The sequence below is a fragment of the Phyllobates terribilis genome, unplaced genomic scaffold, assembly GCF_046119375.1.
Source record: "Phyllobates terribilis strain yellow unplaced genomic scaffold, ASM4611937v1 Scaffold_1__5_contigs__length_1240528914, whole genome shotgun sequence".
In the NCBI taxonomy this organism is placed as follows: Eukaryota; Metazoa; Chordata; class Amphibia; order Anura; family Dendrobatidae; genus Phyllobates; species Phyllobates terribilis.
Window position 1 is genome coordinate 976,142,070 of NW_027362761.1, and position 12,319 is coordinate 976,154,388.

At 45.1% G+C, this 12,319-nt stretch overlaps 1 protein-coding gene across 3 annotated transcripts in view; it reads left to right on the forward strand.

The window, feature by feature from the left end:
• The window catches only part of LOC141156683 (cytochrome P450 3A8-like), a 476,433-nt gene that overhangs the window by 408,780 nt on the left and 55,334 nt on the right, over window positions 1-12,319 (forward strand). For all 3 annotated transcript variants that reach the window (XM_073642945.1, XM_073642936.1, XM_073642955.1), the window contains one exon: window positions 4,304-4,452. In XM_073642945.1, the coding sequence (XP_073499046.1) occupies window positions 4,304-4,452 (149 nt within the window). The remainder of the gene's footprint in view (window positions 1-4,303; window positions 4,453-12,319) is intronic.

Here is a 12,319-nt window from a genome sequence, read left to right on the forward strand (position 1 = left end):
GAGAGATAGCGGATTAGACGGGAGTGGACCAAGCGTTCCAGGAGTTTAGAGATGAAAGGAAGATTAGAGACAGGTCTGTAGTTAGCAGCGCAGTTCTGGTCCAGGGATGGCTTTTTAAGTAAAGGGGTTATGATGGCATGTTTAAATGAGCAGGGAAAGATACCTGAAGAAAGAGAGAGGTTAAATATTTTAGTCAGATGAGTGGTGACCACAGGTGAGAGGGACTGCAGGAGATGTGAAGGAATGGGGTCACTGTTGCAGGTAGTAGGCCGAGAAGAAGCGAGGAACTGGGTAACTTCTTCTTCTGTAACAGGCTCAAAGATGGCAAGTGAGCTTGAAGTGCGGCAGGGAAGGGGATCCAGGCACTGAGGAGATTGGGCTGAGATGTCCTGATGGATGTGGTTGATTTTTTCAAAGAAATAAGTGGCCAGATCCTCCCTGCTGAGGTTGGTGGTGGGGGCCTGTGCTTTAGGTTTCAGGAGGGAGTTTAAGGTTTCGAAAAGTCATTTTGGATTGTTGGACATTGAAATGATGAGGGTGGTGAAGTAGGATTGTTTGGCCAGATGAAGGGCAGAGTTATAGGTTTTGAGCATGAATTTATAGTGGATGAAGTCCTCTGCTAAAAGAGATTTTCTCCACTGACGCTCAGCACACCTTGAGCAACGTTGAAGAAAACGTGTTTGCATCGTGTGCCAGGGCTGCCGTTGTCTGTGTCGGATCTTTCTGCGAGTAGAAGGAGCGGCTTCATCTAGGGCACTTTTCAGTGTATTATTGTAGCGTGACAATGCTAAGTCTGGTCAGGAGAAGGAGGAGATAGGGGCTAAAGATGTGTGGAGATTGTCCATAAGCTGCTGGGTATTAATGGTATGTGTATTCCTATAAGTGTGGTAAGTGGGGGTGTCCCGGGTGAGGAGACAATTCTTAATAGAGAAGGAAAGAAGGTTGTGGTCCGAGAGCGAGAAAGGGGAGTTGGTAAAGTCATCCAGCAAGCAGAGACTGGAAAAAAACAGGTCCAGAGTATTCCCGTCTGCATGGGTAGGAGAATTAGTAAACTGTGAGAGACGGAATGAAGAGGTTAGAGAAAGTAGATGAGAGGCAGATTGGGAGAGGGGATCATCGATGGGGATGTTAAAGTCGCCCATGATGAGGGTGGGGATGTCTCAGAATAGAAAGTGAGGAAGCCAGGTGGCAAAGTGATCCAAGAACTGGTGGGAGGAGCCTGGAGGGCGATACACAACTGCCACTCGCAGGGAGAAGGGTTTAAAGAGTCTGATGGTGTGGACTTCAAAGGAAGGAAACATAAGTGAGGGACCCGGGGGGATGACCTGGAAAGCATGTGACCTTGTTATTTTCTAGGCTGGAGATCATCGTGACAAGACGAGTCGTGGCTGGGAGATGTGGACATGAAGGTCTGACCAGACGGAGAAGAAACAGCAGAAACCGCCTCTGATCGGACGAGACGTTAGTGGTAAGTTCCTGGTTGGAAATATTATTCTGTATCTGCACTGTGTGACTTGGAGTGATAATGCTGTCTGTAAAATCCCTTAGGCTCCATTCTCACATTTGTGTGAGAAATGTCCAGATTTTTTTTATCGAATGGTCCATGGACTTGTAGAGTTTTACACTGTGTGCAGAATTATTAGGCAAATGAGTATTTTGATCACATGATACTTTTTATACATGTTGTCCTACTCCAAGCTGCATAGGCTTGAGAGCCAACTACCAATTAAGTAAATCTGGTGATGTGCATCTCTGTAATGAGGAGGGGTGTTGACTAATGACATCAACATCCTATATAAGGTGGGCTTAATTATTAGGCAGCTTACTTTCCTTTGGCAAAATGGGTCAGAAGAGAGATTTGACGGGCTCTGAAAAGTCCAAAATTGTGAGTTGTCTTGCAGAGGGATGCAGCAGTCTTGAAATTTCCAAACTTTTGAAGCGTGATCACCGAACAATCAAGCGTTTCATGGCAAATAGCCAACAGGGTCGCAAGAAGCGTGTTGGCCAAAATAACTGCCCATGAATTGAGGAAAATCAAGCGTGAAGATGCCAAGATGCCATTCGCCACTAGTTTTGCCATATTTCAGAGCTGCAATGTTACTGGAGTATCAAAAAGCACAAGGTGTGCGATACTCAGGGACATGGCAAAGGTAAGGAAGGCTGAAAAACGACCACCTTTGAACAAGAAAAATAAGATAAAACGTCAAGAATGGGCCAGGAAATATCTTAAGACTGATTTTTCAAAGGTTTTATGGACTGATGAAATGACTCTTGGATGGGCCAGAGGGATGGGCCAGAGGCTGGATCAGTAAAGGGCAGAGAACTCCACTCCGACTCAGACGCCAGCAAGGTGGAGGTAGGGTACTGGTATGGGATGGTATCATCAAAGATGAACTTGTGGGACCTTTTCGGGTTGAGGATGGAGTGAAGCTCAACTCCCAGACCTACTGCCAGTTTCTGGAAGACAACTTCTTCAAGCAGTGGTACTGGAAGAAGTCGGTATCGTTCAGGAAAAACATGATTTTCATGCAGGACAATGCTCCATCACATGCATCCAACTACTCCACAGCGTGGCTGGCCAGTAAAGGTCTAAAAGAAGAAAAAATAATGACCTGGCCCCCTTGTTCACCTGATCTGAACCCCATAGAGAACCTGTGGTCCATCATAAAATGTGACATCTATAGGGAAAACAGTACACCTCTCGGAACAGTGTCTGGGAGGCTGTGGTGGCTGCTGCACGCAATGTTGATCGAAAACAGATCAAGAAACTGACAGAATCTATGGATGGAAGGCTGTTGAGTGTCATCATAAAGAAAGTTGGCTATATTGATCACTAATTTTTTTGTTTTTTGATTTTGCATGTCAGAAATGTTTATTTCTAAATGTTGTGCACTGATATTGGTTTACCTGGTGAAAATAAACAAGTGAGATGGGATTATATTTGGTTTTTACTAACTTGCCTAATAATTCGGCACAGTAATAGTTACCTGCACAAACAGATATCCTCCTAAGATAGCCAAATCTTAAAAAATCCCACTCCAACTTCCAAAAATATTAAGGTTGGATATTTATGAGTCTTTTGGGTTGATTGAGAACATAGTTGTTGATCAATAATAAAAAAATCCTCTAAAATATAACTTGCCTAATAATTCTGATCACAGTGTATAGATCCATTCACACATCCATGAAAATCATGGATCTGAGAATGAGATCTGTGAGGGTCAGAGAATGTCCTGTTCTGATCCGATTTTGAGGATTAGAATAGGACATGCTCAATATGTCTGTAAAATAGGGCAGCACACCAACACTGCACACAGATACAAGAATGTAGCCTTATTATGTATAGCACAGTCCCTTAGAATTTAGTGTTCTCACTTATTATGTATAGCACAGTCCCTTAGTATATAGTGTACAGACTTATTATGTATAGCACAGTCCCTTAGCATATAGTGGACTCACTTAGTATGTATAGCACAATCCCTTAGTATATAGTGTACTCACTTATTATGTATAGCACAGTCCCTTAGTATATATTGTACTCACTTATTATGTATAGCTCAGTCCCTTAGTCTATAGTGTACTCACTTATTATGTATAGCACAGTTCTTTAGTATATAGTGTACTCACTTATTATGTATAGCTTTGTCCTTAATTATTTAGTTTAATCTTTTATCATGTATAACACCCTCCCTTATTACCTACCATCCTTTCTAGCTCTAGGGGGTCACAGTTAGGGGATCATACTGTGTTGGGGTCAGCATACTTTGCCCTGGGAGTTGAGATGGGGTACAGTAGGGTCATTATACTGCGCATGTGGAGGAATTCAACTTGGGCGTATCACTGTGTTTGGGGGGAGGGGGTACTTTTGTTGGCATCATACCTTATGGGGGGGATTTTTTTTTTTTTAGGGGGGGGGGCCCAATTAGAACTTCTGCTATGTGGCCCCATGATTGCTATGTACGCCCCTGGCATGCACCTACATTCATTGGCATAGTGGTAATCTTTATTCTGCCTCCTTATGGTGTCTTACAGTCTACACAATGTAATATTAAACTGCAGTACTTTGTATCATGCTGACCACACTTCTGTACAACTTGTGATACTACAGTAGAATTGTCCAGAGCACAAATCTATTTATTATATATGCACAGGACAAGCATTATCTGTTTAGCTAGTACATGGGAAGTGATTTGCAGTGTAAACTTTTGGATCCTTCTCTTGTAGATGGAGAGTATGAAGGTGATATATGAGGGTCTTGGGTTTATTAAGTTAAGCCTGATATTTTACCATTTTGTCTTTTCAGCATCTTTGGAAGCTACAGCATGGACGTTATCCTGAGCACATCATTCAGTGTGAATGTGGATTCATTGAACAATCCCAATGATCCATTTGTGACCAATGGAAAAAAACTTTTCACCTTATCCTTTTTCAACCCTCTGTTCTTATCTACACGTAAGTAAATGCAGTGATCTTCTAAAATCTGGAATGGGTCATTATTTGTTTCAATGTCTATCAAGATGTGGCTCTTTCATCTTTGTAAATAATGCTAGCCTCGAGGACCAAACCCAGTTGGCTAAAAAGAAGACTCCTGTAGAGAAGATTTGGGAACCATGCTCACTTTGTTAAAATGACTAGATTAATATGCAGAGAAGAGATGGCCATATATCAGGAATACAGGAGCACATGAACAAAAGAACATCAATCCCAGATTCAGCCAGAATTTACACTGTAAAAAATCACATATTTATAGCAAGTGACAGGTTCTCTTTAAGATCTTATGTATGATTTGGTCATATGTTGTGTGTGACATGCAGAAGTAGTGCTGTTGCTTCAAAAGCATCCAGCAACTAGTGGGGTTAACACACTCACAAGAGACAGGGAGTGTTTTAGCAGAGCCTCAGGGGGATTGTGGGGAAGTTGTTTACTGTCTGGTTGTAGCCGAAGAGAAAGGTGATGTGTGATCTGTATATCACAGAAGGCAAGGAACCAGAATTCAGGTCAGGAGGGAAGCTAAACACAGGTCAGATAGACTCCCTGAGTTAACAGTGTTGAGTATTATCGGGCAGAAAGATAAGGACTGGAAGGAATCGTGTCATAGGGATATTCTCCCTCATCAAACCCTCCCCCCCTCCATCTCCATGCAGGATAAAGAATGCTGTTTACTATTGAGTCCTTGTAAAAGAAAAGCCTGTGGTTGTGTATGCATAGAAGTGTGCTGCTAAGAGGTCTAATCTGTGCTGAATTATACTACTGAAGAGACTGAGGTTACTGTGCCTGCTTTATTAAACTGTAATGTAATGAAGATTGTTGCTGTAATATCCCTGAATTGCACTGGTCGTGCTTCAGATTGCATTTCATTGTTAAATTATTGAAAAAGACACTTGTCAGATGTGTCTTGTCTGCACTTGAATCTATCGTGTGCCTGAGAGAAGCTGCAGCCTATGATCGCCCTGAGTAACAGTTCCTCCAGTGTTCCAATGAATTCATGAAACTCGTTTTGCCCTATCTGAACCTTATGGCATGTGTGTAACATTGGTGGCCCGTTTGGGGAGTCCTAAGTGGGAATTAGCGTGTAGAGGGAGAAGAGGAAAAGTGTCTGGAAAAACACAGCAGCACAGCACCTCAACTCAATTCTGCTACATCAGTTAAAGGGGACCACCCTATATAAAACTCACTAGCAGCAATGGATTTGGAAATACAAGTGGACAGAATTAGTGAGCTGTTTCTTCAGTTAACCTGTGAAGAATTGGGAACAGTAGCAGAACATATAAAGTTGTCAGAAGAACAGATTTCTAAAACACATAACCGCAGGCAACTGTTAGCTGCCATTAATGCAAAAATGGATGAGCTGGGGAAGAAAGAAGCTGAAGATGTCATGGGGACGTTGCTCCAGGAGCTAACACAGTTTCTAACCAGGTTGAAGTTGGAAGATGGAGGGGCGGCACCAATTACCAAAAGCAGGAATCTCCGTCCGCAGACTGATCTACAGGAATTGAAAGAACAACTCAAAGCCCTAACAACAGCCCTGCAGGAATCGACCAAAACCTCTGAACGGGTGGCAGACTCAGACAAAACCTTTAACCTGCTCGGGTAAGATAAATCAGGAAGACAGTCCTCTCTAACACCACAAATCACCATAAGGAAAGAATTCAAGAACCTGGGACAGATTGGAGATTGTGAACAGAAAGAGAAACTGTCTTATATGAACTTGTTGCACCAGATCGATGCAGCCTTACAGAAAGGCTACCAGCCAGATGAGATCGTTGAGGGGGTGGTGAAAGCAATCAGTCCAGGACTGAACCTCTGTAGTATGCTAGAAATGAAGAGTCAATTGAACTTGCAACAGCTGAAGATGATTTTAAAAGGGCACTATAAAGAAGAAAGTATTTCAGAATTGTTCCACCGAATCATTAACCTCTCACAGAAAATTAATGAATCGCCCCAAAGTTTCTTGTTCAGAGCAATTGAACTGAAGGATAGCCTGTTGTTTGCATCCAGAGATGTAGAAGCGGAGGAGAAGATTGATGCTGGACTAGTACAGAAGAAGTTCTTGAGATCATTGGGAATGGGGTTAATCAGCAAAGACATCAAGTTGCAACTGAAACAGTACCTAGAAGATCCTGGCATTCTGGACGAAGTCCTAATTGAAAAAATGAATGAGGCAGCTAGTTTGGAGTCAGAGAGCGAACAATAGTTAAAGAAAGGCACTGCTCCTAAAATCACCAAAATGAGTCAGCTGAAGTTGGAGAACCCTGGTGGCCAGTCCAAAGATCATCATGGAGAACCCTCCAGTGCCACATCCGAGAGGAAACCTTAAAGCACCAGCAAAAGAGAGGACCACCAGCGCTGACTGGGAGGAAGTAATAGGAGAACTGCGAGCCGAATTGATTGAGGTGAAAAAGTTGATTCATTCCAGGCCAGAACCTTTATCCCTCAGACCCAGGAGTGGGTTCCAAAACAGAAGATACCCGGCTTGTGAAGCATGCCGTTCATCAAATCAGAGTACGGTGTGTGTCCAATGTCTAAGATGTGGAGAGAAAGGACATAATGCCAAGGAATGCCAATGGTCACAGTCATTTGGGTTAAAAGACAGGAGGTTGCCAGTGTGAATCCAAATCCAAATCTCACCAAACCCCAGAACGGCACATGAGGTAAAATGGCTGCGTCTGTACTATCCCAAGTGTGTTCCCGTCTACAACAGATGCAAGAGAGACAGAGACATAAGTTCCTTAATGCCCAGTGCGCAGGTCAAACGATGTACTCCTGAAAGGAGGATTCCTCGGTCAGTAATGGTAGCCTCATCAGCCTAATCGGTGAAAGGTGCTTTATACAGTGCCAGCTAGATGGACTCCTGGTAAAAGCACTGTGGGAGCCCAAGCGAGCCTTTTAAATTAACAATGGAGAAGGCGCTACCTGCCACATACCTGCCTTCGGTCACTAAAATAACTCTTAGGACCAGTGGAACTTCATGGCAAATCTGTCAACCAGACCGAAATCCTTTTTATAGACTGGGTGGAAGTGACTTTGCAACTGAAACTGAGGGCCACGAAGAACAGCAACACCATTGAGTTTTTGGTACCTTTTCTTGTGACCAGTGATCAGAACGTGGCAGAGGATCCTATCCTGGGTTATAATGTAATCAGTGAAGTCATCATGAAACACAAGTCAGGGATGCTGGTGGTGGATGCAATTGCCACATCGCTTGCCATACCCAACGTCGTGGCGGAAAATGTGATTCATAGAGTAAAGAAAGCACAGAATACAATGGACCTAAAAGAAGTCAAGGTAGGCTGGCGCCCAACCATCATCCCTGCAAACCAAATGGTGGGGGTGAGGTGTGGAGTCCAGGTAGAACCGGGAAAAAAAGTCCAGAAAAAACTGTTCGTGTCAAAAGACTCCTCAGAACTTCCAGAAGGTCTAGTTCAAGGTGAGACTGTGCTTACAATTCCTACTGGTGGGATTGCTCGAGTGATAGTACCGGTGATGAATGCTACGAAACACAAAATTAGACTGGATCCAAAGACTGTGTTAGGTCACATCAAAACCGTTAAAACGGTATATCCAGCCAGTGTGAGACCCGCCCAGGGGTCTACCATGAATTCAGTCTCCCCACCAAGGAACAGGAGTTGCCCAGGGGAGGAAATTGCACGACCCACCTCGGGGTCCTGGGATCCCCCAGTACCCCTGGAACACTTGTGTGCTGAAGATCGAGCGGCAGCAAAACAGATGCTGAGAGAAGAGTGTTAAGCATTCTCCAAAGATGACTCTGATATAGGTTGTATCCCGTCGTTGCAGTTGAAAATCAATTTGAAAGACACGACCCCAGTAACCAGAAGTTACATGTCTGTGCCGAAACCATTACACCGTGAAGTGAAAGAGTATTTACAAGACCTAATCAACAGATGTTGGGTCCAAAAGTCGAAGTCGTCTTATTCCTCTCCTATTGTTTGTGTTAGGAAGAAGGACAGTACGTTGAGACTCTGCTGTGATTACTGAGAACTAAACCGAAAGTCAGTACCTGATTGGCATCCGATACCAAAAATTCAAGATATGCTGTATAGCCTATCAGGAAGTACCTGGTTCTCCATCCTCGATCAGGGTAAAGCATACCATTAAGGGTTTTTTGAAGAATCCAGTAGACCTTTGACAGCATTCTTTATACTGTGGGGGTTATATAAGTGGATCCGCATACCGTTTGGTCTCAGCTCAGCTCCAGCAGAATTCCAGAGGAGCATGGAGACATGTTTAGAAGGATTGAGGGACGATATCTGCCAGCAGTACTTGGATGACAATCTGGTACACAGCAAAACCTTCCGGGAGAATGTTGAACACGTGAGGACCATATTACAGTGGTATTAACAACACGGAGTTAAGTTGACCCCAAAGAAGTGTGAACTGTTCAAAAGGCAAGTCCGATTTCTAGGGAAAATTGTGTCCGGAGAAGGATATACCATGGACCCAGCAGAAATCGCTCCGGTACTGGACTTAAAAGACAAGCGACCCACTATTGTCGGGGATTTGAGGCAGATCTTAGGATTCCTCTCCTACTATCGTACTTACGTTCGGAACTTCTCCAGGATTGCCGCCCCACTATACCTCCTCTTGGTGTGGATGACAGAGTCAACAACACCCACGGAGAAAAAGAAGAACGCGGGTAGGAACGGGCTTAAAATAAACAACGCCGTTTCGTCCCAACAGCCCATTCTCTGGACAGCAGACCACCAGGAGGTATTGGAAGAAGTAGTAGACTACCTGGTAAAACCACCCATTTTAGGATATCTTGATTTCAACTTACCGTTTGTTCTTCAATGTGATGCTTCTCAACTTGGACTGGGAGCTGCCCTGTATCAGCATCAAGATGGAAAATTGAGAGTCATCGGTTATGGTTCTAGAATGTTGACAGACGCCGAAAAGAATTACCATCTACATTCTGGAAAATTGGAGTTCCTGGCATTGAAATGGGCTATCTGTGAATGATTTAGAGATTATCTCTACTACAGCAAAGAGTTTGAGGTATACACTGACAACAACCCTTTTACCTATGTCCTCACTACAGCCAAACTGAATGCAATGGGTCAGAGATGGGTCACTGAACTAGCTGACTTCAATTTCAGCATCAAGCACAGGCCAGGAAAATGCGTTATGGATGCTGACGGATTGTCAAGAATGCCACTAGAGCCTGAGGAGTTCATGCAAGAATGCTTGGAGGAAGTCAGTCTGGAAGCAATTGAGAGCACAACCCAAGCAGTTCAAGTTTATCAAGAGGAAGACACACCACTGTGGTGTCTGTTGACAGTGGAAACCACCATAAAAGTGAGAGAACAAGATCACCCCCTGTCCATTCAACAACTACCAAAAGGAAAAATCCATAGAGCACAACGGGAAGATCAGATAATTGGTAGAATACTACTTTATGTGGACCAAAATTGGTTTCCAAGTAAACGGGAGAGAGTTACCAGCAGTATCTGTTTTAGTTAAAGAATGGACGGAGCTCTACCTCAGTGAAGACGGTATCCTGTATCGTAAAGGAGGACAAAACCGGCAGTTGGTACTACCCAGAGTATTCCGTAGGTTGGTCTTCAAAGAACTCCATGAAAACATGGGATACCTGGGAGTGGAAAAGACAACAAACTTGGTCCATGAACGTTTCTTCTGGCCGTACATGCAGAGAGATATTGAGAGGTACATGACCAAGGAGTGTGGGTGTCTGAAAGATAAACGTCCCAACACATCAACCCCCAAACTACGTATCTGTTTGAGATGGTCTCAATAGACTTTCTACATCTCAAGACGTGCAAGGGTGGTTCCAAATACATCTTGGTGGTGATGGATCATTTTACTCGATTTGCTCAAGCATATGCCACCACCAATAAAGCGGGTCAAATAGCGGCAGAGAAGATCTTCAATGATTTTGCTTTGAGGTTTGGGTTCCCTACGAGGTTGCATCACGACCAAGGAAGAGAATTTGAAAACCAGCTCTTTGCCAAGCTAGGAAAGTACTGTAGAATTCAGAGATCCCACACAACGCCGTATCACCCAGAGGGTAATGGACAAGTGGAACGTTTTAACCAGACATTATTGTTGATGTTGCACACTTTAACAGCTGACGATAAGAAAGACTGAAACAGTTCACTGTCAAAAGTGGTACATGCCTACAACTGTACAAAGAGCGATGCAACGGGTTACTCACCCTTCTTCCTATTGTATGGACAATCACCAAGACTGCCAATTGACATCATGTTCGATACTCCGGTGTCAGAGACTTACAGAATGTATCCGGAGTATGTTCGAAAATGGAAGGAACGGATGGCAGAGGCATACAACATAGCGTCCAAAGTGGTTACGCAAGGACAGAGCAAGAGTAAGGAGTACTATGATCGAAAATGTTATGGAGCATAATTGGTATCGGGAAGCCGGGTGCTAGTCAAGAACGTATGTGAGAAAGGCGGTCCAGGAAAACTTTGTTCGTACTGGGAAGACAAGGTGTATGTGGTCGTAAGGAGGAAAGCCAATGACAGTCCAGTGTATGAAATCCGATTGGAAATGTAGCACCCCGAGGACTCGGCTGCTACAGGGGTATTGCACCTCGAACCAGAGGTGTGATATTCCACTCCCGGGTAAGGATGGAGTGTGGACCGGGGCTCAGTAGGCTGCATGCACCACACACACCCCATTTCCGAGGAACAGACCAACGGTGCTCCCACTAGACAGAGTGCAGGCACGACAGCTTCTGTTCCTGGCTGGAGTGGGGAGGGGGAGGAAAACCCAGTGGTGTAGGAGCAGATAGGGGTGGGTTTCTGGGCATAGGTAGGAGCCCATTGGTTGCTAGTCACCTGGGCTCGGGTGTCAGAAGGAGGTATATAAGGTGGGCACCATCTTAGATCAGTGGTCAGTTAAGAGAGGAGCTCAGCCAGAGAGGGCTGACAGGGAGCTGTGGCTCAGTCTGGGCCCAGCTCCAGAGCCAGGCCTGGAGTGGAGGCCAGAAACAGCAGAGAGGGAGAGAAGAGAAGGAACAGCAAGGAGAGTAAGAAAGGAACTGAAACAGAGGAGAAAGGAGGCGAGGAACACAGAGAAAGGCCCAGAGACACGAAGGCAGAAGGAACCCCATATTCCCAGAGGAGATACTAGGTGAAGGGTTGGCAGAGCAGGGTACCGGAACCCGAATTGGTGGAGGCGACTAATCCTCAGCCAAAACCGGAGGTCGTGACCACATCTTGGTGCGACCCCTCACTACATCCACCAGAAAGGCATACCGCATAGGGTCAGGGAGACCGGAGAGAGGTTTCACCAACAGAAGGCCCGAGGAAGCTGGACAAAGGTGGGTCACTGGTGAGGACGGCCAGTAGAAAGGAAGAGAGGGGAGCTCTGAACCGCACTCTGGAATTGCCTGGGAGTTGACCGAGTCCCTCACCTGGTGGACGCAGCACGGCTCGGGCGGTCACTGCTGGCCGAAGTGATCTGAACAACAACAGTGAGTAAAGCTTTGGAAACTGCACCACAAGTCTCTGTGTTTCATCGCCGCACCAGCACCATCAGTACTGGGACACTCGCACCATCACTCCCATCATTTTCCACACTAGCTGCCCTGAGGCAATACTCCTCCTGTGGGGAGTCATCCCATACTCAGCTGCACAAACAACATCAGCCTCAGCGGTCTGCAGTGCAGCGGCGGTCCCCACTGACCGCAATCCACGGGTGGCGTAGTCGGACACTTATTACAATACAAGTAGACTGCCACTGGTTTGACCACCCTGGGCACGGACCGGGTCACCGCCACACGGAGACTACAATCCCCAGCGATCCGGCTCCGGGTATTCCC